This window comes from Suncus etruscus, chromosome 9 (genome assembly GCF_024139225.1).
Source record: "Suncus etruscus isolate mSunEtr1 chromosome 9, mSunEtr1.pri.cur, whole genome shotgun sequence".
Lineage (NCBI taxonomy): Eukaryota > Metazoa > Chordata > Mammalia > Eulipotyphla > Soricidae > Suncus > Suncus etruscus.
This window is the reverse complement of record NC_064856.1, coordinates 94,725,918-94,753,869: the sequence shown is the minus strand read 5'-3', so window position 1 is coordinate 94,753,869 and position 27,952 is coordinate 94,725,918. Positions and strand designations below refer to the sequence as shown.

The 27,952-nt window shown below is 47.4% G+C and overlaps 1 protein-coding gene across 1 annotated transcript in view; it reads left to right on the top strand.

Moving 5' to 3' along the window:
* Positions 1-18,196, top strand: part of SYT13 (synaptotagmin 13) — a 39,391-nt gene extending 21,195 nt beyond the window's left edge. The window contains exons 2-6 of the mRNA XM_049779697.1: positions 2,887-3,112; positions 7,571-7,705; positions 8,547-8,848; positions 14,255-14,384; positions 17,602-18,196. Coding sequence (XP_049635654.1) covers positions 2,887-3,112; positions 7,571-7,705; positions 8,547-8,848; positions 14,255-14,384; positions 17,602-17,906 — 1,098 coding nt within the window. The 3' untranslated portion in view covers positions 17,907-18,196. The remainder of the gene's footprint in view (positions 1-2,886; positions 3,113-7,570; positions 7,706-8,546; positions 8,849-14,254; positions 14,385-17,601) is intronic.
* The last annotated feature ends 9,756 nt before the right edge of the window (positions 18,197-27,952 follow it).

The window sequence follows — 27,952 nt, the reverse complement described above, 5'->3', positions numbered from 1 at the left end:
AGTGATAGCACTTTAGGTAGGCACTTGCCTTGCACATAACTGACCCTGGTTCAATCCCCAATACCTCATATCCCTACCAGAAGGGATCCCTGAGAGCTGGAAGTAAGCCTTGAGTACCTCTGGGTTAAAACAAAACAAAAAATAACCACCACCAAAAGCTCTGTAACAGGAAGCAAAAACTCAGTGTCAGGAGACTGGCTTGTGTGGTTGATTCTCTCATCAAGTTCGGGTGCCTATTGCAGGGGAGTGGGGACAGGGGGTGTAGCAGTCCATTCACCCAAACATGAAGTCCAAGGATGTTTGGACCACCACAGCCACATCTGACAGTGCTTCAGCTTTATGTGCATCCTGTTATCAAACTTGGGGCCTTGCTTTTCAGGGTCTGCAACCTCGACCCTATAGCTATCTTCCTAGCCTCACTCTTGTACATCAGTTTTTCACAGAGGTAAAGAGTCTGGTTGTCTCACGCTTCCGCTGAGAAGCCCCAGGAGATGAGGGTTGGAGATACTCTGGTGCTGTACCCTGGAAAGCCAGACAGAATCTGGGCAATTCTGGGCACCCAGGGGAGGAGCCAGTGGCCAAAGGCCTCAGAACAGGTAAAATGGGGAAATACAAAGAGTCACATTTAGGGGTAACTCATGATCCCTCAGCGCGTGGAGACATGAACCAACTGGACTCCCTGATTCTCTCAGTGCCAGCCCCAGTAGCCTCGTCCCCCCTCCCCTCATCCCCCCTCCTCGTCCATCCAGTCTCTATTCCCCATGTTTTATTTCCAGGATTCAGAAGCATCTCTAAGAAATCCTGCCTCCAGTCCCCTCCCCTGTTTCTCCCCAGGTATTCTGAGTGGGGGGGGGGATGTGCTTCTTTAGCTGTTGACTTCCCTGCACCCCCTCCTTCTTCCCAGGTACTCTTCTGCGACACCTTTCACCCTTTCTCAGCCTCCTTACCCTTCATTGCCAAACCTTTCTGCACCTTGGGAAGAGATGCTGGAGCTGTTGACATACAAATGTATTTGAGGGATGTGGTGGTACAAGGAAAGGCACATAGATACTATCAGACAAGCGTTGGCCTGGTCAAAGGCAATAGATTATTTCCTCCTAAAGGAAAATACTGTGGTGTTGACAAGGACTAGGAGCCCCGAAGGATGCCTGAGTCACAGACTGATGGAGGGAGGCGGGTGAAGGGGCGTGGCTATTTAAGCGTGGGCGTGGTCATGTCATGGATGGGGCAGGGCATGACTTACAGGAGGACTTTTTCCTCTTGCCTGACCCCAGTGTCCAGGGCCTCCAGTGGAGAACGCAGAACATTGGCTTGGGTTGCTCTGAGCTGTGAGTCACACAGACCTCACTTTAGAGTGGCTTCAACAACTAGGACAGTAAATTGCTTTCCTTAGGTGCAGAGACAGAGGGCATTTCAGGCTTGCCTGATGCAGTGACTTCAGGATCCCTTTATCAGAGATAGGGCTTGTTTTCCATCCTTCCCTCCCTTACTTCCTTTCCTTCTCTCCTTTCCCTTCCTTCTCTCCATTTCCTTCCTTTCCTTCCATTCTCTCCTTTCCCTTCTTTCCTTTCTCCTTTCCTTCCTTCCTTCCTTCTTTCCGTCCTTCCTTCCCTCCTTCCCTTTCCTTCCTTCCTTCCTTCCTTCCTTCCTTCCTTCCTTCCTTCCTTCCTTCCTTCCTTCCTTCCTTCCTTCCTTCCTTCCTTCCTTCCTTCTCTTTCCTCCTTCTCTTTCCTTCCTTCCTTCCTTCCTTCCTTCCTTCCTTCCTTCCTTCCTTCCTTCCTTCCTTCCTTCCTTCCCTTCCTTCCTTTCTTCCCTTCCTTCCCTTCCTTCCCTTTCTTCCCTTCCTTCCCTTCCTTCCCTTTCTTTCCTCTCCTCTCTGCACCCTCCTACACCAGCCCCCCCACATCTTTGCCTCTGACGTCAGCTTGATTCACCTTGCAGTCACAAGACAGAGCCACCACTTCCTGCCCAACAGGGAGTAGAGCAATGCACTCCCTTTCTATATGGGCATCCCAGGACCCAGGGGCCAACTCTGATAATGCTAGGAACTGTGTATGTGGGGGTTGAGACCAGACAGAATTCCTTCCTGCCTAGAGAATGGAGGAACTGAAAAACCTGAGGCTGTGAAAGAAAGGCAAAAAAGCAAAAGCTATGGGTGGCTGAAAGATAAACCATAGCACCCTCAGCCTGCCGCTTGGGGGCATCATGTGAAGCTCCCAAAAGCTCTTGTGTTAGCTCCCAAAGCTTCTCAAGGACCCACAAACTGAAGTTGGGAATAAATGTGGCCCTGGGCATTAGAGAGTCATTGAATGACACAGTAAGCTTTGCTCCCAGAGCAGGAATGTGGTGAGGGGTACAAAGCAGCCAAGTTCTAACAAGCCAAGTTCTAACCCCAGCACTACTGGGTATGGCCCTATAGTCCCACCACCATCACCACCGAGGTGGCCACACAAACTCCATAATGAAACCAGCTCCAAAGCCCTGGATATTTACTCTGAAAAGATTCTGGATAGTGAGAAGGACACAGTGTGAGGCCAGATGAGTTGCCTCCATGTGAGATGCTGGGGGCAGGGGTGGCATCATTGAAAGTCTCATTCTTCAGTTTCTGTCTGTGCATCTCTTGCGTGGACCCCAGACTTTTGTTTCTAGAGTAAAGTTATCGCTGTCCACTCCCTGTCCTGCCAGCCCCCTGCCTTGGTGCCTTGGATGATGCTTTGGATGTATAAACAAAACCAACTCTCAGTAAGTCTTGCACACCCCATATGGTGTGGGTTCTAATGGATTTGGGAGATAACCAAAGCTGCCTTGGTGAACGGGATCGTTCAGTCAAAGGCTTTGCCCTGCATGGTCCTCATAGGGACTAATCTATGTGATTTATATTTGCAGTTCAATGTGAAAAAGTCCACCGAGCCTGTGCAACCCCGTACCCTCCTCCAGTTCCCGGATGTCTATGGTCCCAGACCAGCCGTGACTGCCCCAGAAGTGATCAACTATGCAGACTATGCACTGCGGACCACAGAGGAGCCTGCAGCACCCACCAGTCCCCCAGCCCCTTGTGACAGTCGTCTTAAGAGGCAGGTCACAGAGGAGCTGTTCATTCTTCCTCAGAACGGTAGGGACCTCCTATCCTCACTTTCCCATTGGGGGAATGGTAGAGGCGGGACCTCAATGTGCATGACATCTGATACTGGGCAAGAAGGCAGGCATGGGGCATGGCATGTGGCCTTTATTACTGCTCACATGGCGCCTCACTTATCCAAAGGACCTATCCATGGGGAACGGGACATTCCTTCAAGATGTGTGTGTAATTAGAGAGGAGCATAGAGTCAGGTTGAAAATTCTGGACATAGGCCAGGGAGATAGTACAGAGGTTAAGGTATTTGCCTTGTATGTAGACAACCTCAGTTTATTCCCTAGCACTGCATGGATCCCTGAACACTGCTGGAACAGGCCTTGGTGGCCCCTAGTACACTAAGTACTACAGGGTCTGGCCTGGTTGGCCAAGTGTCATTAGAATGAACTCCAGGTCACCTGAGCATATCTTAGGAGATCCCTCAAGATACATTGATAGAGATATTGATATATCAATAAATAGATATATAGATAAGAGTTTTTCAACTATGCTGCAGCACACTAGTGTGTTGTAAGATATTGTCTGGTGTGCTGTGGAAAAAATTCCAATTTCATCTGTAACATGCGGCTTTGGTTCACAAATAGACCAAATCATTATCATCATTTATTATTTCACAATAAAGTAACTATAAAATAATTCCTTTGTGTTTATTTGATTTCTATTTAATAGAATTACTTTATATATAATCAATATAGAAATAGAGTTGAAAATTTTAAAATTTTCTTTTCTTTTTTGGGGGGGTCACACCCGACAGCGCTCAGGGGTTACTCCTGGCTCCATGCTCAGAAATAGCTCCTGGCAGACTCAGGGAACCATATGGGATGCCGGGATTCGAACCAATGACCTTCTGCATGAAAGGCAAACTCCCTACTTCCATGCTATCTCCCCGGCCCCAAATTTTAACATTTTCTAATGGTGGTGTGCCTCGTGATTTTTTTCCATGAAAAGTGTGCTTTGCACAAAAAGGTTGAAAAATACTGATATAGATAATAGATTTCAAATAGGTCCATTGGATATTTAAGAGTTTAAAGTGGAGGACAGGGCCCGGAGAGATAACACAGTGGTGTTTGCCTTGCAAGCAGCCAATCCAGGACCTAAGATGGTTGGTTCGAATCCCGGTATCCCATATGGTCCCCCGTGCCTGCCAGGAGCTATTTCTGAGCAGACAGCCAGGAGTAACCCCTGAGCACCGCCGGGTGTGGGCCCCCCCAAAAAAAAGGTGGCGGACAGATAACAATTTGCATGAGGATTCCTGTAGGAATTATTATAATCATGAAATGCAGGCTACATGTTGCAGACCCAAAGAGTTCCTTAAGATGCCCCCAATTTCTCAACACCCAAAGAAAACCAGGATTGGACCCTCCACCAAGACAAGTAGGAGAGCAAATTCCAGACTAGAATTATGAAGTCTCTAAAACCCAGTAATTCCTTCTCTCCTTCTCAGGCTTCCTCATTCCTTTCCTAGTCCCAGGAGGCATTACCTCAGAGGCTACAGAAATCTGTTCAAAGTTGATTGGTTCAGCAGTAAGGATGGGGGTGAGAGGAAGGGCATGTTCCCAGGAGCTGAGATCAGGGCCATTCCCATGTATATCTTCACCAGCACCTTGTGGCATTCAAAGCCCCATTTCTCTCTCTCTCTCTCTCTCTCTCTCTCTCTCTCTCTCTCTCTCTCTCTCTCTCTCTCTCTCTCTCTCTCTCTCTCTTCTCTCTCTCTATATATATACATATATGTATGTATATATGTATGTATATATACACACATATACATATATATTAGATTATACATATATATTAGATTATACATATATATTAGATTTTATTATTATTTTTGGTTTGGGGAACCACATATAGTGATGCTAATTTTTTCTCTTGTTTTTGCATTCTGAGATTACTCCTAGAGTAATACAGAGCGCCAAGGATTGAACTCAGGTTGCTATGTGCAAAGCAAACACCACCCTTTGCGCTATCTCTATGACCTCTTGAAGTATCATTGGTTTACAAGAATACATATGTTACAAATACAAATATGACATTTATATTTGTTTTGGGGGCCATATTTGGTTTTCAGTGGTTATTCCTGGCTTTACCCTCAGAAATTACTCCTAGCAGGCTCGGGGACCATATGGGATGCTGGGGATCACACCCGGTCTACCGCTTGCAAGGCAAAGGTTCTACCTACTGTTCTATTGCCTCAGCACCAAATTCTATTTATTTTAAGACTATAATGTTACCATACCACAGCACCACCAAAATGCCACTATGTCTCCACCAAATTCAAACAACCTTCCCTTCAATTTCTCCTACTGTTTGATAATCATTATTCTATTGTCTAAGCTTTAGGGATTGTGAGCCTTTGGTTGCTCTCCCGTACAGGAATGAAATCTTGGTGCTTGTCTTTCTCCTTTTGACTCACTTTGCTTAGCATGATCTTCTCTGATTCCTTCCAAGTGATAGTGAATTGCAAGACTTCATCTGTTGTTGTTTTTTTTTTTTGAGTAAGAGGTTCTCACGGACTACTCCTGACTCTTCACTTAGGGATCACTTCTAGTGATCTCAGGGGCACCATGTGAATTTGGCCACCTGCAAGGCAAGCAGCCTTCTACTGTATTATCATTCCTAACCCCCAAGACTTCATCTTTTCTGAGAGCTGAGTAGTATGCCATTGTGTCGTTAGACCACAGTGTCTATCCATGCACCTGTGGACAGCTTGGGTTGTTTCCAGATCTTGGCTATTGTAAATAGAACTGCAGTGAACATAGTAATGCAAATACCTTTTCTAATGAATTCTGTTGTGTTCTTGGATATATGTCCAGGAATAGAATTATGGGCAACTATTGAGTTCTGAAATCCTTGAGAAGTCTTTGTACTATTTTCCATAGAGAAAAAACCAGTTTTCATTCCCACCAAAAGTGAATGAGGGCTTCTTTCTCACCCACCAACACTTGGTGCTTTTTGTTATTTTGATATAGGCTATTTTCACCTATGTGAGGTGATATCTCATTGTTGTTTTGATTTGTTTTTCCCTGATCATAGTAATGTCATGTAAAACCTCATTTACTTTTCTTGTTGTGGGGCAGAAGGTGACACACCTGATGGTACTCAGGCACTACTCCTTTCTTAGTGCTCAGGGACCTTTTCCTGAGGTGCTCAAGTAACTCTACAAGTTCTGGGAATCAAATCCGACTTTTTTAGAATGCCACACATATTTTCCAGCCTTCTGAGCTATCTACCCTGCCCTCAGGTTTCCTTTCTGGAAGCTGAACTGTGTCTGCATTCCCATCTGCTGCCAACTTGGTGTGGTTTTGAATTTGATGATAGAGAGCTGAGGGGCTGAGGGTTGTGTATGTCAGACTGGCCCCTTCCACATTTGTCCTTGTGGTGTCCTTGGAGGTCACCTGGTCCTGAGAGCATGTCACTTCCCATATCACTCACATCCTGAATCGTCTGCTCCTTGCTTGGATGCAGTAGGGAGATTTCACTACTTGCAGAAACATAGTCATGAATCATTTTGAAAATTAAGGAAGCCTTTCTATTTTTGCCCTCGGTTATTTTTTTTAAAACAAAATTTGTTTGGATTTCAATTTGCATCTATTGGCGTCTGAGGCAGCTGTTGAATCCTTTCACTGCTGGATTGTGGCTAATGAGATCCTTCCAGTTTGTTTCCTGCCCAAGTGAGAGGCAGAATGAACAGTATTTGGGGGTTTTAGGAACTTCTGATTTGAGGTAAGGCCATGAATTCATTCATTTTTTTTGTGGGGAGGTCAAACCTAGTGATGCTTAGGGGTTACTCCTGGCTCTGTGCTCAGAAATTACTCCTGGTTCGGGGGACCATATGGGACACCGGGGATCAAACCGAGGTTTGTCCTGGGTCAGCAGCATGCAAGGCAAGCGCCCTACTGCTGTACTACACTCCACCCCGAAATCATTCATTTTTTTTTAAAGCATTTATTGAACAAATACAAAGTCAAGCTCACTTACCCTGACCTTGCTCCTAGCATTTCCTGACTCATCCTGACATTAATCTCTAGCTATGAACTCTCGGGAGCTGGAACTGAATTCAGTGTGAGAGACAGGGTCGGATACGAGTTGTGGAGGATTTTCCTGAGTATCCTGCCCCATCCTGGGCAGAGGCAGCTCTTCATCCTGAAAGCCCACAACAGTTTGGGTTTAGGGCGCTCTTTATTTCATCCAGGGCAGCTCTCCTCATTCCCATTAGAACACTAAAGTCAGTAAGGTTCAGAAAATTCAGGTCACTTGTCCAAGGTTAAGGACAACAGAGCTCACTGAGTTGGGATAGTCCCATGAGATGTAAACATGACCCTGGGGTGGTCACTGTAATAAAGTCTAAGGATCTGCATACATGGCAAAGGAACAGAACAGCATGATCCTGAAAGCAGGTCCAGAAGGACTTAGGGTTGGCCTTCCCTCTCCTAACAGGTGTGGTGGAGGATGTCTGTGTCATGGAGACCTGGAATCCAGAGAAGGCTGCCAGCTGGAACCAGGCCCCCAAACTCCAGTACTGCCTGGACTATGACCAGCAGAAGGCAGAACTGTTTGTCACTCGCCTGGAAGGTACATCTCTGATTTCACTTCTACAGGCTTCTATATATATATTTCCCCCCCTCTGGGGAAAGTATAACAAGTAAACTTAATTATAGTTAAGTTTTTTTGGTATCTGAAGTTACAAATGGAAGAAGAAGGAAGAACAGAGAAAAGATACAGAAATTCCATTCAAAGCCTTGATGGGCTCAGGGATAGTTAACACTTCTCACATCCCATTGGCTGGAACTTGATCACATGACTCAACGACAGAGAATTCTGGGAAATGTAGTCTAATAGGTGTTCAGGCTAAAATAAATAGGTTTTGGTTAATAACAAGCCTTCTCTACCTCTGGTGTTTATGAAATGGCTTTGTGCTGGACACAGAGAGTGGTCTGCATGGTCTAGAATGTTTCCATAGAGAGTCTCTCCAAGGGCAAACTCCCTGATTGTTCCTTTGCTATCCGTAAGCAAAGCTAAGACTTTGCTATTGTCACAATGGCCCCATTTTACACATTAGAAAAGTGAGTTCTAACAACATTAAATGACTTGTCTAAGATACAGGCCTACCCTCATGTTTCTAGAAGCTCAGTGAAGGCCTCTTTCTATAAAACTGTGGGCCTCAGAAACTCATCTACTCACCCTGGGAAACTTCAGCAACCAATTCTCTAGTAATTGCTGAAAAACCTATCCCAAAGTTATCACAGTGGCAAATTAATGGGGAAAATTCCACTGTGAAGCATCCCCCAAGCCAGGGTGTTCAGCCACAGGGAACCAGCAAACTTAGGGTATGACCATGATCCAATCTGGCCCAGCCTCTCCCAACCGAGTCCCTGACACCACCCCTTAAACCTCTCTTTCTTTGTGGCTACAGCTGTGACCAGTGACCATGAGGGCGGCTGTGACTGCTATGTTCAGGGCAGTGTGACCAACAGGACAGGCTCTGTGGAGGCCCAGACAGGACTAAAGAAGCGGCAGCTGCGCACCGTGTGGGAGGAAGGCCTGGTGCTCCCCCTGGCTGAGGAGGATCTGCCCTCAGCAATCCTGACGCTGACCCTGCGCACCTGTGACCGCTTCTCCCGACACAGTGTGGTCGGGGAGCTGCGCCTGGGCCTGGACGGGGCCTCCGTGCCCCTACGCACCCCACAATGGGGCGAGCTGAAGACTTCGGGAAAGGTAGTAGGGGGCCTCTCCAGGATGGGTGTAAGATGGCAAGACTGAGCTCCTGGAATTAGCCTGAGAAATCTTTTACACCCGATTGTGTGTGTGTGTGTGTGTGTGTGTGTGTGTGTGTGTGTGTGTGTGTGTGTGTGTGTGTGTGTGTGTGTGTGTGTGTGTGTGTGCAAGCCTTAGAGGCCTTCCCAGCCTGGGTATGTATAAGTGTGTACACATGTGTGTATAAACCTTAGAGACCTTCCCAGCATGTGTGTATATGAACAAGCCTTAAAAGTCTTCCCAGAGGGGCTGGAGAGATAGCATGAGGTAAGGCATTTGCCTTTCATGCAGAAGGACAGTGGTTCGAATCCCGGCATCCCTGAGCCCGCCAGGAGCGATTTCTGAGCATAAAGCAGGAGTAATCCCTGAGCACTGCCAGGTGTGACTCCCCCCAAAAAATAAAGTCTTCCCAGAATGTGTGTGTGTGTGTGTGAGAGAGAGAGAGAGAGACAGAGAGACAGAGAGAGACAGAGAGACAGAGAGAGACAGAGAGAGAGAGAGAGAGAGAGAGAGAGAGAGAGAGAGAGAGAGAGAGAGAGAGAGAGAGAGAGAGAGCAAACACCTTAGAGTCCTTCCTTGCATTGCATCTGGTCCTCCCAGCATTGCCAAGACTGACCCCTGAGCACAGAGCCAGGACTAAGCTTTGAGTACAGATATAGATATAGATTCAACCAATGCCTCACAATTAATAAATAAATTCACCTACTTTGCACCACAGAGGAGATGAATCCAAATGAACCCCCAGAGGGATTCACTGAAAAGGGTAAAATGAAGATGGAAGTTTCCCCTGATAAGTAAAAGTGGACTATTTTTTCCTGTCCAGAGTAGACTATTGCTAGTTGGTCTGATTTGGGTCTGGGAAAGCTCCAATCATTGATATGGGGAGGAGTGGAGTTGGAGGATTACCTCCATCAATCAGACCAAATTTAATCTATCAAATCAGACCAAATCAAAATGTTCTAGAACTATTCAGATAGCAATGAAAACCTGTCCGACATCTGACATCTGGGCATGGTAGAGCTCAAGTGCAGTGGAGGAAAGTTCTAGAACATTGGATAGTATTGGCTGAGCTCTGATGGACAAGGAGGATGAGCCCAGGTCCCCTGTGAAAATCAACTCTGGTGACGTTCTGGGCCCTGTGCTGCTGGGGAGACTTGTCTCAGAGCCTAGAGCCACAGGGGTTTTCTGGGGAACAAACACATCTTCATTCACCATTGGCCAGGACAGCAAGGAGTTGGGAATGCCAGAGGGCAGTAAGGGGAGCACAGACCTGGCCAGGATCCCAAAGGGCCTGTCTTCATGGTGCCTAAAGGAATCTTGTGGATTGCCAGTCTCTCACCTCACCTGGACTCTGGGGAATCCACACAATGGAAGAACATGTCTGTGCACCTGACCCTTTACAGAAGCTCCCCTTCACCTGCCAGTAATAAAAAGCTGAAGTGAGGCTCAGTTCCAGCATTTTCCACCCAACATTTGCCTGTGTAAACCACACCTAGATTCTCACTCACACCCACTATACCCCAGTGTGGCTGAATGATATGACCCTCCCCCACCCATTTTCACAATCACAGAAGCTAGATCTGTTAGGTGGACCTGGAGAACATGGCCTGAGGTGTGGGGTTCTGCTGTGTGTTCCCTTTAATCTACACACACACACACACACACACACACACACACACACACACACACACACACACACCAGCTTCTCTCGTTTCATGCTCAGGAAACTGATGATAGCTTGGGGCACAAATGTTATCACCACAGAGGCTTTGGCACCAGTCCTGTGGGTGCATCCAGTTCTTTCTGAGAGGAATTTCAAGCCCCACTGCATCTCCACCCCTGGACCAGAGAACCCAGGTGTCCGCTCTGTGCTAGAGGCTGAGATATGACTACCCTCCCATTCATATTACATCATCAGAAGTAGGCTCACACCCACGTGGACTTGTTTTCTGCTGGTTTGAGTGATCTTGGAGTTAGGACTCAGCTTAAAAAGGCCCTGTTGGAGACATGGGGCTGGAGAGCATCCCAAGGTCAGGCCTGGGAATCTCTGAGCCCAGGTAGCTCATGGCCTGTTTAAAGAGGCAGGCAGGGGCTGGAGTGATATCACAGCAGTAGGATGTTTGCCTTGCATGCTGCCGACCCTGGATAGACTTGGGTTTGATCCCCCAGCATCCCATATGGTACCCCAAGCCTGCCAAGAGTGATTTATAATTACAGAACCAGGAATAATCCCTTAGCACACCAGGTGTGCCTCCAAAACAAAACAAACAACAAAAATAAATAAATGAAAAAGAAAGAGGCCGACAGAGCCTTGGTTTGCTGAAACCCCTTGCTGTTTCTCCTCTACCAGCCAGCAAGGGTTAACAGAGGTGCTGGCTGCATCCTAGTTCTCACCCGAAAACAGCCCAAAGTGGCATGTGCGTCAGCAGGGCCCACAGAGTGCCCCATTCCAAGGACAGCTGGAATGAGTCATGGAGAGCCCAAGAGAGATGGAGGGAGGGAGAGGAAGGAGAAAGGAAGAAGGTGTTTTTTGTCAGCAGGTGCTTTTGGCAGCCCACCTGGGGGCCAGGGAGATAGTAATATACTTTAGTGCTGGAGCAGCAGAGTAGATGCTTTGGGAGATCCTTGGAACTTTAAACTATGGAGTCTTTTATGGCCTGATGGGCCAGGTGCTTCTCCTCTGAACTCAGAAGAGCCATGATTGCCAAACTGCTCACCCTCTAGAACCTAGGCCAGCTCTGGGACTCAGAAAGCTTTATCCATCCCAGTGTTACTGTGCCTTTGAGGTACTGGGCATGTTCCTGGGCATCAGTGGTTTTATAGTGGAAGAGTTTATAGAGTGACTGTCCGGGAAGGACAAAGACATAGGTAATGCACCCGGGCATATCCGATCCAGGCTCTGTCAATCTGTTTCCCATCTAAGGCAAGGGCAGCCTTGGGCATGAAGATTTTTGCTCACCACAGACTCTTGGGTTCAGAGTTCAGTAACCATCTTTCTTCTCTCCAGCATCCATTGAGTGCCAGGGCTGGCTCTGGGGAAGTTATGGCCTCTCAGCATAGAAAGTGAATTGTACAGAGCGGGTCCATGCTATGAGGTCCATGGCTGTGTGGATCTGTTGATACACAGCAGTGTCCCACCCCACCCCACATGCCCAGTGACTCTGTCACCTTTGGTCTAGGCATATTTGTGCACATTTACATGGTCTGTGATGTTTACACAGTGCAGACACCTGATGAAAATGTCCTTGTCTGGAAGTGACATGTCATTGCCATATTCTTGTCATTGTTCAAGTTCTCATCAGCTCCATCTCATCCTAGGATGGGGCTAATTGGAAAGTTGGGGTGATATGAAAAAAGTTCTAGATGAAAGGTGTGACCCTCTATACCTTTAAAGCCTAGATTGGCTCTCAACCCCCCACCCCACCCCACACCCCATAAGCACTGACCTTTTCCACTCCTCACAAGGGCAGTTACTGGGTTTCTTGGAGAGCTAAGGGTCATGATCAAGGAAGACCATTTCATCACCCTTAGTAGCAGGGAGGGAAGCAAACAGTACCCTAAGTAGTTAAGTGTTAATGTCCTTTCATGTTCACATCAGAGAAAAACAACTTGTCCACATCAGGTGGCCCTATTGTTATTCCTATTGTCCATACAAATAAAGATAAAGAGGTTTAGAAGAATGAGCTGACATACCCCAAATCCCCCAACTTAGACGTAACTTGATTAAGACTGACCAGGAGGGACCCTCTCAAACGGATAAGTTCCTGGATTTGAAATCTGGCATCAAATTGTCTATTTGGGAGTTAGAGAGATAATACAGTAGGTAGCGCATTTGCCTTGCACACAGCCAGCCTGGGATCGATTCTCAGTAAGTATCCTTATGGTTCCTTGAGCAATGCCAGAAATAATCCTTGAGTGCAGAGCCAGGAGTAACTTCAGAGCATCGCTGGGTGTGGCCCTCCCAGAAAAACAAACCAAATAAAATGTATATTTATATTTGCAAAGGAATACAAATATACAATTAAAAAATAACTCAAATAATTGGAGAGATAGTAAAGTGAGAAAGCACTTGCCTTGCATATGGCTGACCTGTGTTAGATCCCTGGGTTAGCACCCTCAAGCATCCTTAGCATAGCCTGAGCACAATCAGGTCTGAGTCAGAAGGAAAGAAGGAAAAATAAGGAGAGGGAGAGGGAGAGAGAGAGAGAGAGGGAAGGAAGGAATGGAAAGAGGGAGGGAGGGAACAAAGGAGGGAGGGAGAGACAGAAGGAGGGAAGAAAGAGGGAAAGAGGGAGGGCAAAAGAAGGAAGAAAGGAAGGGAGAGAGAGAGGGAAGGAGGAAGGGGGAAAAAGAAGGAAGGGAGTGGAGGGAGGAAGAAGACTTCTTTGTCTGAGAATAATAGAGTAATACACTGTGGAGCTGGGATCATCCCCCACCACCATCTATTGACTCATGTAACACATATATTATGTTCATGCTAGGATCTATTCTGGGCTCACAGATCCTATAGTACTCATAAACAGTCACTGCGTATGACCAAAGGAGGAAATATCAAGTGCCTTGTGGTCAAATCACTTTTCATGCCCAGCTTGACGAGGAAGACCACTGGCTTGGGCACAGACATAGAGAGCAGCATCTGGGCTCCTTCTCCATCTCTCTACATGCTGCCTCTAGTCTGGGAAGTCACCATATATCCTGCTCAGCACATATGTCTGTGCTGGGCAGTTCCTGCCTTTCTGAGCCAGCTTTGATCTCTGTTAACCAGTCCAGCCCTTGCCATCCCATGCCTAACTGTCAGCCTTTTAGAGCTGGGACTCTCTTTGTAATTAGAGTGGTGAATGATGAATGACAATTTCATGCTGCCCTGGAAATACGAGCTGTCGGTGTAGTGGTTCTTAGACTGTGTTCCCTAGAGCCCTAAACATCCACAGAGCTGCCTTTCAGTCTAGGGCAAGAGACAGTGAAGAAGGAAAGGATGCAGATTCTTTTTTTCTTTTTCTTTTCTTTTTTGACCACATTGGGCATAATTCAGAGGTTAGTTTTGGCTCTGTGTTCAGATATGACTCCTGGTAGGCTTAGGGGACCAAATGGGATGCTGGGATCGAATCTGTGTGCAAGGAAAACATCCTACTTGCTTTGCTGTCACTCTGGCACCAGGACACCAATTCTTATGCAGTCCATAGCAGATAGAATTCTCTGCCTTCTGTGAAGATGGAAAGAAAATAACCTTGATGGGTTTGGAGGGTGTCTGGGAAGGGGAGGGAACAAAACTAGTATAACCCACCCTTGGCTCTGCTAAGTTATTGGGCCAGAATACTCCCCAAGTGTAACTTCTCTCCTGCGTCCCTTATGTGTTGTGTATCACAGGAACCATCTACAGGAACCGGAGAGGTCTTGCTGTCCATCAGCTACCTCCCAGCTGCCAATCGCCTGCTGGTCGTGTTGATTAAAGCCAAGAACCTTCACGCCAACCAGTCCAAGGAGCTCCTAGGAAAGGGTGAGTAAAGAGGAGAAAAACCTTGACCTAGATCTATGTAGAAGAACATGCATGAGTTGGGTACAGGGGAGCTATGTGACTGCTTTGGAGGCATCTACTCAACTACCTGCAACTCACAAACCAGTTTGAAAGACACTCACTTCCTCAAAGATACCTTCAGGGGTTCCAAAGATGGTTCAGTATCTTCAAAATATTTTTGTTTGTTTGGAAGCTATACTTGGCAGTGTTTAGAGCTTACTCCTAGTTGTGCCCTCAAGGATCATTCAACGTGGGGCTCAGGGATTCAAATGGGGTCCCGAGGATTAAACTCACTACAGCCATATGAAAGGCAAGTTACCCACCTGCTGTACAGTCTTCCCAGACCAGGGAACGTGGTTCAGTGGTAGAGCATTTGCCTGCTTGGTTCCTCAAGCATGGCTAGGAGAAGTCCTCTGCCACTGAGTGTGGAACAAAGCTTTAAAAAAAAAATTAAAAAGGTGGGTGCCGGGAGATAGTTTACTGTGCTGAAATACTTGCTTTGCATCCAAGAGGCACAGGTTTGGTCCTCACCACTCATAGTCCCCTGAGCACTTCTGAGAACAACTCTTAAGCACAGAACTAGGCATAAACACTAATGAGGTATGGCTTCCCCAGATCAATACATTAATTTAAGCCTCCTTCATTTTTTACTGGCCAGTCCCATCCATAGGGCTCTTGGTGTCTGAGAGATAGACCTGGAATAGAATCAGCCTGAACCTTGGGTCCTTAAGCCAATGGCCTTGCAAAGAGTTTCTAGTTGTCATGAAGTTGACTAACCTCATTCTTTTTAAATATATATTATATATATATCTTTATTAAAAGACCATGTATCACATAGTTGGCATATTTGATCCTAATACATTTATTTCCAGGTAAGTGGGAATGAAATTATTAAAAAAAAAGAAAAGAAAGAATAAAGGAATAAAAATGTATAGCAACAAGAAAAAGTGTGAAAATTGTTTGTTGTATCTTGCAAGGAAGTCATTAAGTGATAATCAGGTTTACTAAGCTCCTGATGCTAGTTGATCACTCTGTTACTACTTTTGTTTCTGAACATTAAGTGGCTTCAGATACACATTAGCATCTAAATTGATATGTTTCTATTGGGATGACAGTATTAAACATTTTGGAGTTGTGGGTCAGGAATTCCATGCACTATTGCTGATACTGTGGCTTTTGTGGGGCATGGTTTTGGCTGCCAGGCCTTCTGGAAGTACAAGAAGGCAGGGGGAGGGTGTCCCACACTCACTCCAAAAAAAGTCCTGGTGATATTAGCCCAAATATCGGCATACCTGGAGTTTTGGTCAGATGGGTGTCTGCAGAGAGTCATAGATTAGTAGTGAAGCTGAGGCATTGTCAAAGTGGCAATTGTTGACAAGCCTCATTTTTTTTTGTTTTTGTTTTTGGGTCACACCCGGCAGCACTCAGGGATTATTCCTGGATCTACACTCAGAAATCACCCTTGGCAGGCACAGGAGACCATATGGGATGCCGGGACTCGAACCACTGTCCTTCTGCATGCAGGGCAGTCACCCTACCTCCATGCTATATTTCTGGTCTCAGACATTCCTCATTTTTGAGGAAATTGACTGGCCTTGCACCCAGTCTGGATTGTCCTCTCCAGCCTTGGGGTCAGGGAAGCCATGGTTTGTGCCTCCTCCTATCTCATCTCCCGCCATGCTCTGTGCCACACCAGCTTCTTTCCTCTCAGCCTTTGCCATTCCACCACCGCCCCACACCAGCTAAGTGTGAATGATACCAGAAGGTATGTGGGTGTCTGGGCTGAGGAGAGAAAGCATCTGTGTCCCATATACCCAAATAGGCCTCTCTTCCATGTTCTGGAAGGCTCAGCTTTCCCTTCTGGATACCCCACCCCAAAGTGGAGGACATATTTGTCATAGCAAAAATGTACCAGTTGTGAGTGGTCTAAAAGCAGGACGGAGCTTTGGGCACCAAGCAGAAGAAAAAGAAACAGATTGTTGAGCCAGACAGATAGTATAGTGGGAAGGAAAGAGAAAGGAAAGGAATAAGGGAGGGAGGGAGTTATTTCTTCTAATGGAATGCAAAAAGTAAATTGCCACTGCTTTCAAAGTTTTGGATCAAAATATCTTGGGCAAAGAGAATCAGGAGTTTTTCCTGCACTGATTCCGGAATCAAAGTTCAGAATTCAGGGGTTTTGGTCTTCCCTCTGGACAGTTGCTTGTGCAACCATTTTAAGTGGTTCCTATCAGGACAGCTCCATCAGTTCCATCGGGATGGTTCTTATTTGTTCCAGCATTTATCACTTACATATCTTTCATGTAATATCCTACCAAGTCCAGTGGCCAATGAGAGTCATCGCCCCAGAGAAGCAATGATTGGAACACTGGCTGCATGCCTTGACTCTAGATAACATCTGGAGATCCCGAGTCCTGTGATGTTATGTTGGTGGATTTTCTGGGGGAGAAGGATGAGGGGAGAGGAGTGTTGGGCACAGCTCTCAGTGCTCAACTCACCAGGGGTCCTTGGCATTCTGTTCTTACCCTCCCAAAGGAAGTTGGAGCTTTTGAGCGGGAGAAAAGTCAGCCCCACAGCCAGAGGCCTGTCATGCTAAGAACAGAGAAAACCTTTGAAGCAAAGATGAGGGCAGTTTCGTTTTGATCAACTGAAGATCAAGTGGCAGCATCCCTGAGCCGGTGTCCTGGTTGGATGTGGGACTTGAAGGCATTAAGAAGGACTCACACCAAGGGTTATTCTAGCAGGAACCCATCAGAGATTGACTTCAGAGGCTGTGCTTTTGTCATTTCCTACACTTGAGTCTTAAGTTCTATGAGGCAGGAATTTATTTTGTGTTTCCCATGTGTAGGTCAGTGTCTAGGGGGGTAGATCTTTAGTATTGAATGAATGAATGCATTTCTCCCAGAAGAAGGGCAATAGGAGGGAACCCCCAATCTTGAATAAATTGTCTCCAGTTCCCAAAGGAAGCTTGGTGCCTAACTCTCTCTCTCTCTCTCTCTCTCTCTCTCTCTCTCTCTCTCTCTCTCTCTCTCTCTCTCTCTCTCTCTCTCTCTCTCTGCTGTCTCTCTTCCTCCCTCTCTTTTCCTCCCTCTCTCATTCTCTCTCTCCCTCCCTCCCTCTCTTCCTCCCTCCCTACTTCTCTCTCTCTCTCTTCCTTTCCCTTACCCTCACTCTTTTCTCTCTCTCCTACACCCCTCTCCAGATGTCTCTGTCAAGGTCACCTTAAAGCACCAAGCTCAGAAGCTGAAGAAGAAGCAGACAAAACGGGCCAAGCACAAGATCAACCCCGTGTGGAACGAGATGATCATGTTCGAGCTGCCAGACGACCTGCTACGGGCTTCCAGTGTGGAGCTGGAAGTGCTGAGCCAGGAAGAGTCAGGGCAGAGCTGCTCCCTGGGCAGCTGCAGCCTGGGTCTGCACACCTCGGGCTCCGAACGCAGCCACTGGGAGGAGATGCTCAAGAACCCACGGAGGCAGATCGCCATGTGGCACCAGCTGCACCAGTAACCATGCCAGTGGAGGAGCGCCCCCTGGCAGTCAGCCTGGGTATCTTCTGCGACCTCGTATCCATCTTCATTCAGAACACAGACTTGGCAGAAGCCAGCCCCTTGTTTCTCTCTTATCCCAGGATAGGGAAATGCAAAAAAGTGGGACGCACGGGGTCTCGGTCCCAGGGAGTAACACCATATGCTCCTCTAAATTCTTTAAAGTGACAGAATCAACCAACCCAGCATGGTGCCAGGGTCTCCAGATGGATGCAGAGGATGTGGAGGAATGAGTGATGTTAGAACAGAAAAAGATTTAAGAAATAAGCATTGACCCAAAATGATGAAAGGAGCCTGAAGGAACCCAGAGCAACTCAGAGAATTAGCCATGGGATGGGAAGAAAGCTCAACCAGCATTCAATTCCACTTCGACCAGTTCCACACCCCCAGTAACCCAGAGTTCTCAACCCTTAGTACGGGCAGAATCACCAGCAATTCCTGGATCAGCCTGCAAACATTCCTGGTCTGTATCCTTGGCAGAAAGCCTGAAGTCATACGGTGAACAAGGGCTGAGTAGTATTGTTAGAGGTAGGGACATCACGCTTGTTAGAATTCTTCTCTGACATTCCAGACATGTTGCCACCAGCCTTGCTGGTATTTCTGACACAGTGAGGCTGCCAGTTCTAATGCAGGATTAATCCTCTGCCACCAGGGTAAAATATGCAGTTGCTGTTCAGTTCAGGCTCTTAATGCTTCATATTTCGGTCAATACTGCTTCAGATTCTGATTCTGAAACTGAAGTGTGCGCTTTGACTGAGTCACCATACTGTTGGATCTCTAGATTGGTGTCTCTGCTACTTTGGGGGGTATCTATACTAACCAGGAAGAGTTGGGGGTCCCTGTGCATCACTGGGATGGATTGTGAGTCCTAGGGATCCCACCCACTAACATCACTCAATCACTCAATTGCCTCCTTCCTTCCCAGCTTCACAGTCTCTAGTGAAGAAACTTGGTGGGCGCCATGTTTGGTTTTGCCTATTACATCTGACCATGTGCAAGTGGATGGAAGTAAATTTGAAGAAGAGGGTGAAGACTCTGGCAATGTGCCTTCCTCACCCCACTTGCAGAACTTGCCCCTTTAATCAGTAAATAAGTAGCCACTAAGATTTAGATTCCTACCTTATCATTCCCAAGAGCCAACCAGGTCATCCATGAAATCTACAGGAGGAGCTTGTTATGCGTGTATGATATTAGCCCAGAAGCTGAGACCCTGAATTCTTCCAGACCATGGGGGGTTTTTTCAAGGATTGGTGACTGTGTGCAAAATCTACAGGCTTCCTGACTAAAGACAAGCTCTAAGACCATCAGTAGATTAGCCTAATGCTTCAAATGGGCAGTTGACAGTACTGAGACAAACACCAGCACCACCCCAGGAATTTCTAGAACTTGGTTATATGTTTGAATTCCTTGGTACTGATATATAAGCTCTGGACCCTCAGCTATTCCCTGCTCAGAGAAGGCTTCTGAAAGAGAACCTTCCCTTGGATCTCAACTGTGCCAATTTGGATAGTTGATTCCCAGCATTCAAACTAAAAGTTGCCCCAATAAGACTTAAACTCCCCTGCAGAACATCTGAGGTGTCAGCCATCACTTGGCTTAGCAGGACATGCAGAGAGAGGAGAAGCTGGAAGGCAGTTATTCATCATGCTCATGGATATCTTCTGAGCACCCATGTACAGATGGCTCATGGACCTTCAATAAATCTTTGCTGTGTGAGTGGCTGAGAGGTGGATGCCTGAGGGAGGAGGCAGGACTGGATACTGCCAAGGGTATAAGAATTGGAGTCGTGGGGGCCGGGCGGTGGCGCTGGAGGTAAGGTGCCTGCCTTGCCTGCGCTAGCCTAGGACGGACCGCGGTTCGATCCCCCGGCATCCCATATGGTCCCCCAAGAAGCCAGGAGCAACTTCTGAGCGCATAGCCAGGAGTAACCCCTGAGCGTCACAGGGTGTGGCCCAAAAACCAAAAAAAAAAAAAAAAAAAAAAAAAAGAATTGGAGTCGTAGCCAAGTTCTCAATCATGGTAGTGACAGCATCAGTCTCAAGTTGGCCTTGAGATTCATGACATTGAATTACCATCCTTCTACTAACAATTCGTAGTTCTTCCTGGAAATGTGAGTAACCGTAGACAAGAATGTGACCACTGTGTTTGTCTACTAAATCTGTCTTGGTGACTTGTCATTTATTTACCTGGGGCTCTCAAACTGCCAAATCTCAGGACTCCTTTGCATCAGCTCTTCTGAACCGGAGACTTTTACCATTCACTGCTCTGAGAGAGGCACTGAGTCTGTGTGAGATATCTTTTTTTTTTTTTTTTTTTGGTTTTTGGGCCACACCCGTTTGATGCTCAGGGGTTACTCCTGGCTATGCGCTCAGAAGTCGCTCCTGGCTTGGGGGACCATATGGGACACCGGGGGATCGAACCTCGGTCCGTCCTAGGCTAGTGCTGGCAAGGCAGACACCTTACCTTTAGCGCCACCGCCCGGCCCCTGTGTGAGATATCTTAAAGAGGAGAGCCTTTTCCTTCACCAGGGCACGTTTTTCTAAGAAGAGCAGAAAGCTGAGGTGAAAATAAAGTGAAGCACATTCCCAGGTTGAGCTGTTACCCCCAACTGGCCTGATTGGTTATTTTATGGATACAACCATGTGAATGGAATGCTTGGAGTCTACACTCACTGATCCCTGTGTCAAATTCAGCTTTCTCTATCCAGAGAGGTTCTTTATCCAGACCTTGCATGTGTGTGTCTATTTCAGTATGAAATGATGACTCTTATGTGGAAAGAGAGACAAGCATCTGAGAAGATGCCCTGTAGCAAGAGGAAAGTGGGAGCAGGTTCTTGGGGGGTGCAAAGGAGTTCTAGAGGGTAGGTGGCTGCAGCCTAAGCCACTGAAGCAGGGATCCCCAAAGAGAGACCACATCCTTGTCATTTGTTTATCCCCCTGTTTTTCCTTCTAGTCTGAGCTATGTGTGTGTGTGTGTGCGTGTGTTTTGCAATCATGAACTAAAGCACAAAATGACGCATGAGACATTGTAGTCAACTATCTGGTGTCGTATTTTGGAGCAAAATCCATCCAGTGATAAATAAATCATGTCTAATAGCGTCAGCTGCCTGGTGTTCTCAGTTGATCCCCTCACATCATACTCCAGATGCGCAAAATACTAATGAGATGGCCCAGGATGGGGAATCAAAGGGCTGGAGCACAGTGGCACAGGAGGATTGGGTTCTGTCTCTAGCATTGTGTGGTTCCCCCAGCACTATCAGCAGAGACCCCCATGTATAGGTACTAAAAAGTGTGTGATTCCAACAACAGACCCATCACCTTTCCAGGTCAGTTCTTTTACCACCCCACTCTTCACACCCAGAAGGACCTGCGTGCAAGCTCTCCTTTCAAGTCTAGGTGAAAATAGGCAGCCAGTGGTCAAGGGGCTGTACTGGAAAGAAACTTGGATGTGTTATGGGCAGGGACCTCAGTATACTACCTGGAAGTATGGATACTTATAATCACCAAGCTCAAAGGATGTAGAACGTAGGGGACCCTTTCTAGATTGGATGAGACATTATCCACTGTGGGAAAAGAGACCTTAAGTGAGCCCTGTGGGGCAGCATCCAGCTGGGCAGAGAAGTTGGGGTGATGGCCAGGTGTGGGCCAGTGATGCTTAACTGACCTTTGAGGGCCTTGGATAAACACAGGAACAGCAGGGCAGAGATGATGCCATCTCTCTGTGTTTTCATTCTGGTCTTTGTTGGATTGTTTTTGTGGTGCTGAGAATGGAGTCCAGGGCCTCACATATTGTTACTCTACCTCCAAGCTGCACTCCTGACCTTGGGTTCATTTTTTTTTCCGGGTGGGAGGGGGTTCAGGTTTTTTTTTTTTAGTTTTTTTAATAATTATTTTTATTTAAACACCGGGATTACAAATATGTTTGTAGTTGTATGATAACAGTCATATAAAGTACACCCCCTTTCACCAGTGCAAGATTCCCACCACCAATTTCCCAGATCTCCCTCCTCCCCACCTCACTCACACCTGTACTCAAGATAGGCTTTCTATTTCCCTCATTCATTCACATTTTATAATAGTTTTCAGTGTAGTTATTTCTCTAACTGCACTCATCACTCTATGTGTTGAGCTTCATGTCATGAGCTGCACCTACATGGGAAGATGGGGGAGAAATAAGGGTTGGGACTGAGGCAGTAAAAGATTAGATATGAGCTTTGTAGGGCAGTATCAAGGTCACAATACAAGTTAGATATTATGTATATATAATGTATATTTATATGTATGTAAACTATATGCATACAATACTGTCAATATGAGACCAAGGAGAAAAAATTTCCAGTGACTGTTCCAACATAAACCAGTGATAGAACGACCTGCCCTCCTCCCAAAGGGCATTCCCATTACTGTAGGGAGAGGTAGGGGGAAAGCCTGATGACCCCTATAGAGCCCACCTAGACTGGCGCCCAGGGAAGGCTTGGAGTCAGGGGATGGCTGGGGGCCTGCCAAGCATCCCAGCACTGCCCAGGCTAGAGAGAGGGCCTCTGGCATGGGGCTTCCCCAAACCCCATACCTGACAAGAGCTGGCCTCCAGGATCAAAGGGGAAACCGGAAGCCAGATATTTGCTCGTCCTCCTCCTCATGCACCTCAGCCCTGGAGTACAGAGGGAGGGGGGGAAGCCTGAGGACTAGGTGGGGAAGCCCACCTAGACTGGCGCCCAGGGAAGGCTTGGAGTCAGGGGATGGCTGGGGGCCTGCCAAGCATCCCAGCACTGCCCAGGCTAGAGAGAGGGCCTCTGGCATGGGGCTTCCCCAAACCCCATACCTGACAAGAGCTGGCCTCCAGGATCAAAGGGGAAACCGGAAGCCAGATATTTGCTCATCCTCCTCCTCATGCACCTCAGCCATGGAGTACAGAGGGAGGGGGGGAAGCCTGAGGACCCCTAAGAATCCACCTGAACCCACTTCTGGCCATCTAAGCCGGCACCCAGGGAGGGCCTGGAGTCCAGGGGAAAAAGAGGGGGATGGCTGGGGGCCTGCCAAGCCTTTCAGAACACCCTAGGCTAGGGAGAAGGCCTCCGGCATGGGGCCTCTCCAAACCCCATACCTGGCAAGAGCTGGCCTCCAGAATCAAAGAGGAAACCAGAAGCCAGATATCTGGCAGCCCTCCTCCCCATGGACCTCCCCCTGGAGTACGGAGGGAGGGGGGAAGCCTGAGGACCCCTAAGAGTCCACCTGAATCCACTTCTGGCCATCTGAGCTGGCACCCAGGGAAGGCCTGGAGTCAGGGGAAAAAGACAAGGATGGCTGGGGGCCTGCCAAGCCTCCCAGCACACCCCAGGCTAGGGAGAGGGCCTCTGGCATGGGGTCTCCCCAAACCCCATACCTGGCAAGAGCTGACCTCCAGAATCAAAGAGAAAACCAGAAGCCAGATATCTGCCCAACCTCCTACCCATGCACCTCCCCCCTGGAGTACGGAGGAAGGGGGGGGAAGCCTGAGGACCCCTAAGAGTCCATCTGAACCCACTTCTGGCCATCTGAGCTGGCACCCAGGGAAGGCCTGGAGTCAGGGGAAAAAGACAAGGACGGCTGGGGGCCTGCCAAGCCTTCCAGCAATCTCCAGGCTAAAGAGAAGGCCTCTGACATGGGGTCTCCCCAAACCCCATACCTGGCACGAGCTGGCCTCCAGAATCAAAGAGGAAACCAGAAGCCAGATATCTGGCAGCCCTCCTCCCCATGCACCTACCCTCTGGAGTACAGAGGGAGGGGGGAAGCCTGAGGACCCCTAAGAGTCCACCTGAACCCACTTCTGGCCATCTAAGCTGGTACCCAGGGAAGTCCTGGAGCCAAGGGAAAAAGACAAGGATGGCTGGGGGCCTGCTAAGCCTCCCAGAACTCCCCAGGCTAGGGAGAGGGCCTCTGGCATGGGGTCTCCCCAAACTCCATACCTGGCAAGAGCTGGCCTCTAGAATCAAAGAGAAAACTGGAAGCCAGATATCTGCCACCTCCTCCCCATGCATGTCCCCCTTGGAATATGAAGAAAGGGGGGAAGCCTGAGGACCCCTAAGAGTCCACCTGAACCCACTTCTGGCCATCTGAGATGGCACCCAGGGAAGGACTGGTGTCAGGGGATAAAGAGGGGGACAGCTATGGGGCCTGCCAAGCCTCCCAGCACTCCACAGGCTAGGGAGAAAGCCTCCGGCATGGGGTCTCCCCAAACCCCATGCTGGCAAGAGTTGCATACGCTCAGTTTTTCAGACCTGTTATTTCAGTGTGAAAATTTCTGATTTCAGTCGTCAAATCCTCTTGATACTTACCCGTGCTCCAGTCAAGTCTATCAATGCTTTTTTAGAGCTCCCTGATCATCTTCCATAACTTTTTTGTTTGTTTTTTCAGGCCACACCCCTTTGATGCTCAGGGGTTATTCCTGGCTACACGCTCAGAAATTGCCCCTGGCTTGAGGTGACCATATGGGACGCCGGGGGATCGAACCGTGGTCCTTTCCTTGGCTAGCACTTGCAAGGCAGACACCTTACCTCTAGCACCACCTCGCCGGCCCCAATCTTCCATAATTTTAATCTAAACTTCTTATTTGAGAGAATACCTAGCTATTTCCTACTTTTTAGATTATCAGAGCAGCCATCTTGATTTCTTTAAACATGGGGGTGTTCTGCAAAATTTCTCCATTGGTAAGGCTGTAGATTGCTTCTTACAATGTGGAGAAATGGAATTCAGGGGTTAAAAGATAAGCATGGCCGCGGAGCGGAGCTCTGCAGCCGCGCTTCTCGGGTGTGGGTCCTGGAGAGATTATGGTCCTTGGTGTCTCTAGGCTGGCTCAGCAGGAAAAAAAGCAAAGAGCATCGCCGTCGTCCCTTTTAAGTCTCTGGGTGCCCAATCACAGGGCAGGAATCGGCCCCACATTCGTTGGGTGGGGACATCTTACCGGGTGTGGGTCCTGGAGGGATTATGGTCCTTGGTGTCTCTAGGCTGGCTCAGCAGGAAAAAGGCCGGGTTCAGGTTTTTTAACAGTCACTATAGGGCTAGAAATATAGGGCATTGGGGCCGAAGAGATTAGCTCAGCGGTAAGGCATTTGCCTTAGATGCAGAAGTACGGTGGTTCAAATCCCAGCATCCCATATATTCCCTGAGCCTGCCAGGAGTGATTTCTGAGCATAGAGCCAGGAGTAACCCCTGAGCACTGCTGGGTATGACCCCAAAACCAAAAAAAAAAAAGAAAAAAGAAAAAGAAATATAGGGCAGGGGTAAGGTGTTTGCCTTGCATGTGGCCAAACCCAATTCAGCCCCATATATTGCCCCCCAAGCAATGCCTAGCCGTGATGGCAAACTTATGGCATGTGGTGGCATGCAAAGGCCTTGCAACTGGCACGAGGGAAGGTCCACAATTAAGATATTTGGGAGGCGAATGTGATACTAAAATCTTGTTATTAAGGTTTAATTGACGTGCTGGCACTTTGAGGAAATTTTTTGGCTTTGTGCGGCAGATTGGGCACTCGGGCTCAAAAAGGTTAGCTATCACTGGCTAGAGCAATACATGAATGAACATAATGAACACAGTAAAAACCCTGAGCACTACTAGCTTTTAACCCCAGGCTAAACAACAAAAATTCTACTATGAAGGGCTGGGGAGATGGCTTAAAGGGCTGCATCATGTGTTTTCCATACAGAGGCCTGAATTTAACTCTGAGTATTAAATTGTTCCCAGAACAGAGCCAGGAAGAAGCCTTGAGCACCCAGTCAGGAGTAGTCCTCAAACAGTGTCGAGTGTAGACCTCCCCCCAAAAAATTAACTCTATGACTGCATAATGCTACAATCCCACTCCTGGGTGTCTGTTTCAAAGAATAAAAAATCATCCCCAAACTGGTGAAGTTATTTCATGCCATTATTTATTGAAGCAATATTTATAATAGATAAGACATGGAAAGCAAGGAAGTGGGCTGAATTAAAAAAAACATTCCCTTGACCTACACAAGGGAATGCTATTCAGCACTCTTTTTTTTTTTTTAGCAATTTTTAAAAAGATGAACTTTTGCTGCATGTAGCAAAATAGGAGAAGCTCAGGGGATTGTGGGAAATGCAATAAATCATTAAAGAAGGTGAAAAACGGGATGGGTGATCTCGCCTATGCGTACAATACAAGGAAGTAGAATTGAGCATATTTTTTAAAAAGAAATAGGGCTGGGGAAATAGTCCAGTGATGAAAGCACTTACCTTGTACCAGGCTGACCCAGGTTTGATCCCCAGTACCACCTATGATTCTTGAGCTCAAAGCTAGGAGTCAGCCTTGAGCATAGTCAGGTGTAGCCCAAAAGCCAAAAAGAAACAAATTGTGAGCATAACAACAAACTGAGGTCACTAGAAGGAAATAGGAAGAAAAAAGGTGCTATTATCTTCTGCTTAAAGCTGATTCGAAATTATCACCTGGCCTTATACATCTTTAAAGTGTCATGAAGACTTTTACCACCTTCTCTTTGAATTCAGTTCAACAGGTCCATGGACCATGGTGGATTTGCTTGGAAAATACACTTTTTGCCCCTGCCACGTCCTACCACTAGAGAGAAGAGAGGGAAATGGAGGAGAAGGGAGCACTTCTCCCTACACCCCAAACTCTACATTGGAGAGACTCAGAGACCCAACTCCTGGCCAAACACAGGAGAAAGAGTGTCCCAAGAATACAGATCAGACACGGCTGCAAGTGGGCAGCTGACCCTGGACAAGGACAAGGACAGTGATACCCCACTCTGCGTCTTCTTTCTGCCTGTCCTCAGGGAAAGGAGACAGAACATTCCATGCCAATGAACAGTCTCACAATGAGACACTTTAAATGAGCAATAACATAGCAGATAAGATGCTTTGCCTTGCATACCGCTAACCCGGGTTCAATTCTGGCATCCCATATGGTCCCTTGAGCCTTCCAGGAGTAATTTCTAGTGCTGAGCCAAGAGTAATCCCCAGAGCCGCCAAAAAGACCCCCTCCCAAAAATAAATTTTAAAAAAATGGAATGCTATAATTTAAAATAAATAAATGACCAAGGTAGGAGCATCCAGGTATAGACCCTAAGGTGGCAGAGGAAGGAGAAAAAAGAGTGCGAGTAGGTGGGGGTTCGGGTGGGTGGATGGTGGAGGAGCAGTAGCAGAGAGTGGGTAAGGCCATGCACTGACTTAAGTATTTATGAACAGACTACTCCACAAAGAAGGCGAGCGCCATGTCTTCATCTACCCACATCAACACTGTCAACAAACAGTGGGGGAGTCTGTCTCCTCATCATCCCCATACCAGCCCACCTATAGGACTGCAACTAGAGTAGGCAACAGGAGGGAGAACTACCTTCTGTCTCTAATAGCTCTGGCTGTTTGCTTGGAAGTTCCTGTGAGGGAAACTGCCAGAGATTTATGGGCATAAGGGGGCAGTGAAGGAAGGTGGTGAAGCTTTCCCAGCACGGAGATGCCCCAATCACTGGAGCGACATGGCCCAGGAGAAACAGTAAGTTCAGTGCAAAAACCTTTGTTCTTCATCAACTCGTCAGCCATAACAGCGGTTTAGCTAGCTGCTTGTTTGTTACTTGCTTCCTCATTTGCAGACATAAAAAAGAAGAGTCCCCCTTTGTTTGGACCAGGAGTTGGCACTTGGTCTGTGCACATAAATTCCTTTCTCTTTCACCTACCTCATACTGCGATCTCATTTCTTGAACTTTCTCTGGCGTGCAGAGGGGAATTGGAAGATAACTCAGTGCTTAGAGCACACCTGAAAAATCAAACCCAGGGTTTGACTCCCCACATTCTTTACATAAGCCCCTAAATGAGGTACTTATCAGGTTCATGTGAGTATGTGTAAGGGGGTGAGGTTGTTATTTGTATTCTAATGTTTGCACTTCCTTCTGAGTTCCCAGCTGGGTAAGGCGAGTAGTTTTCCTGCTGAAAGTGAAGGGAAGAAAAGTGAAAACCTAGTCCAAGGCCTCTTCTCGATCTTTCTGAAAGATCAGAAGTCTGTAT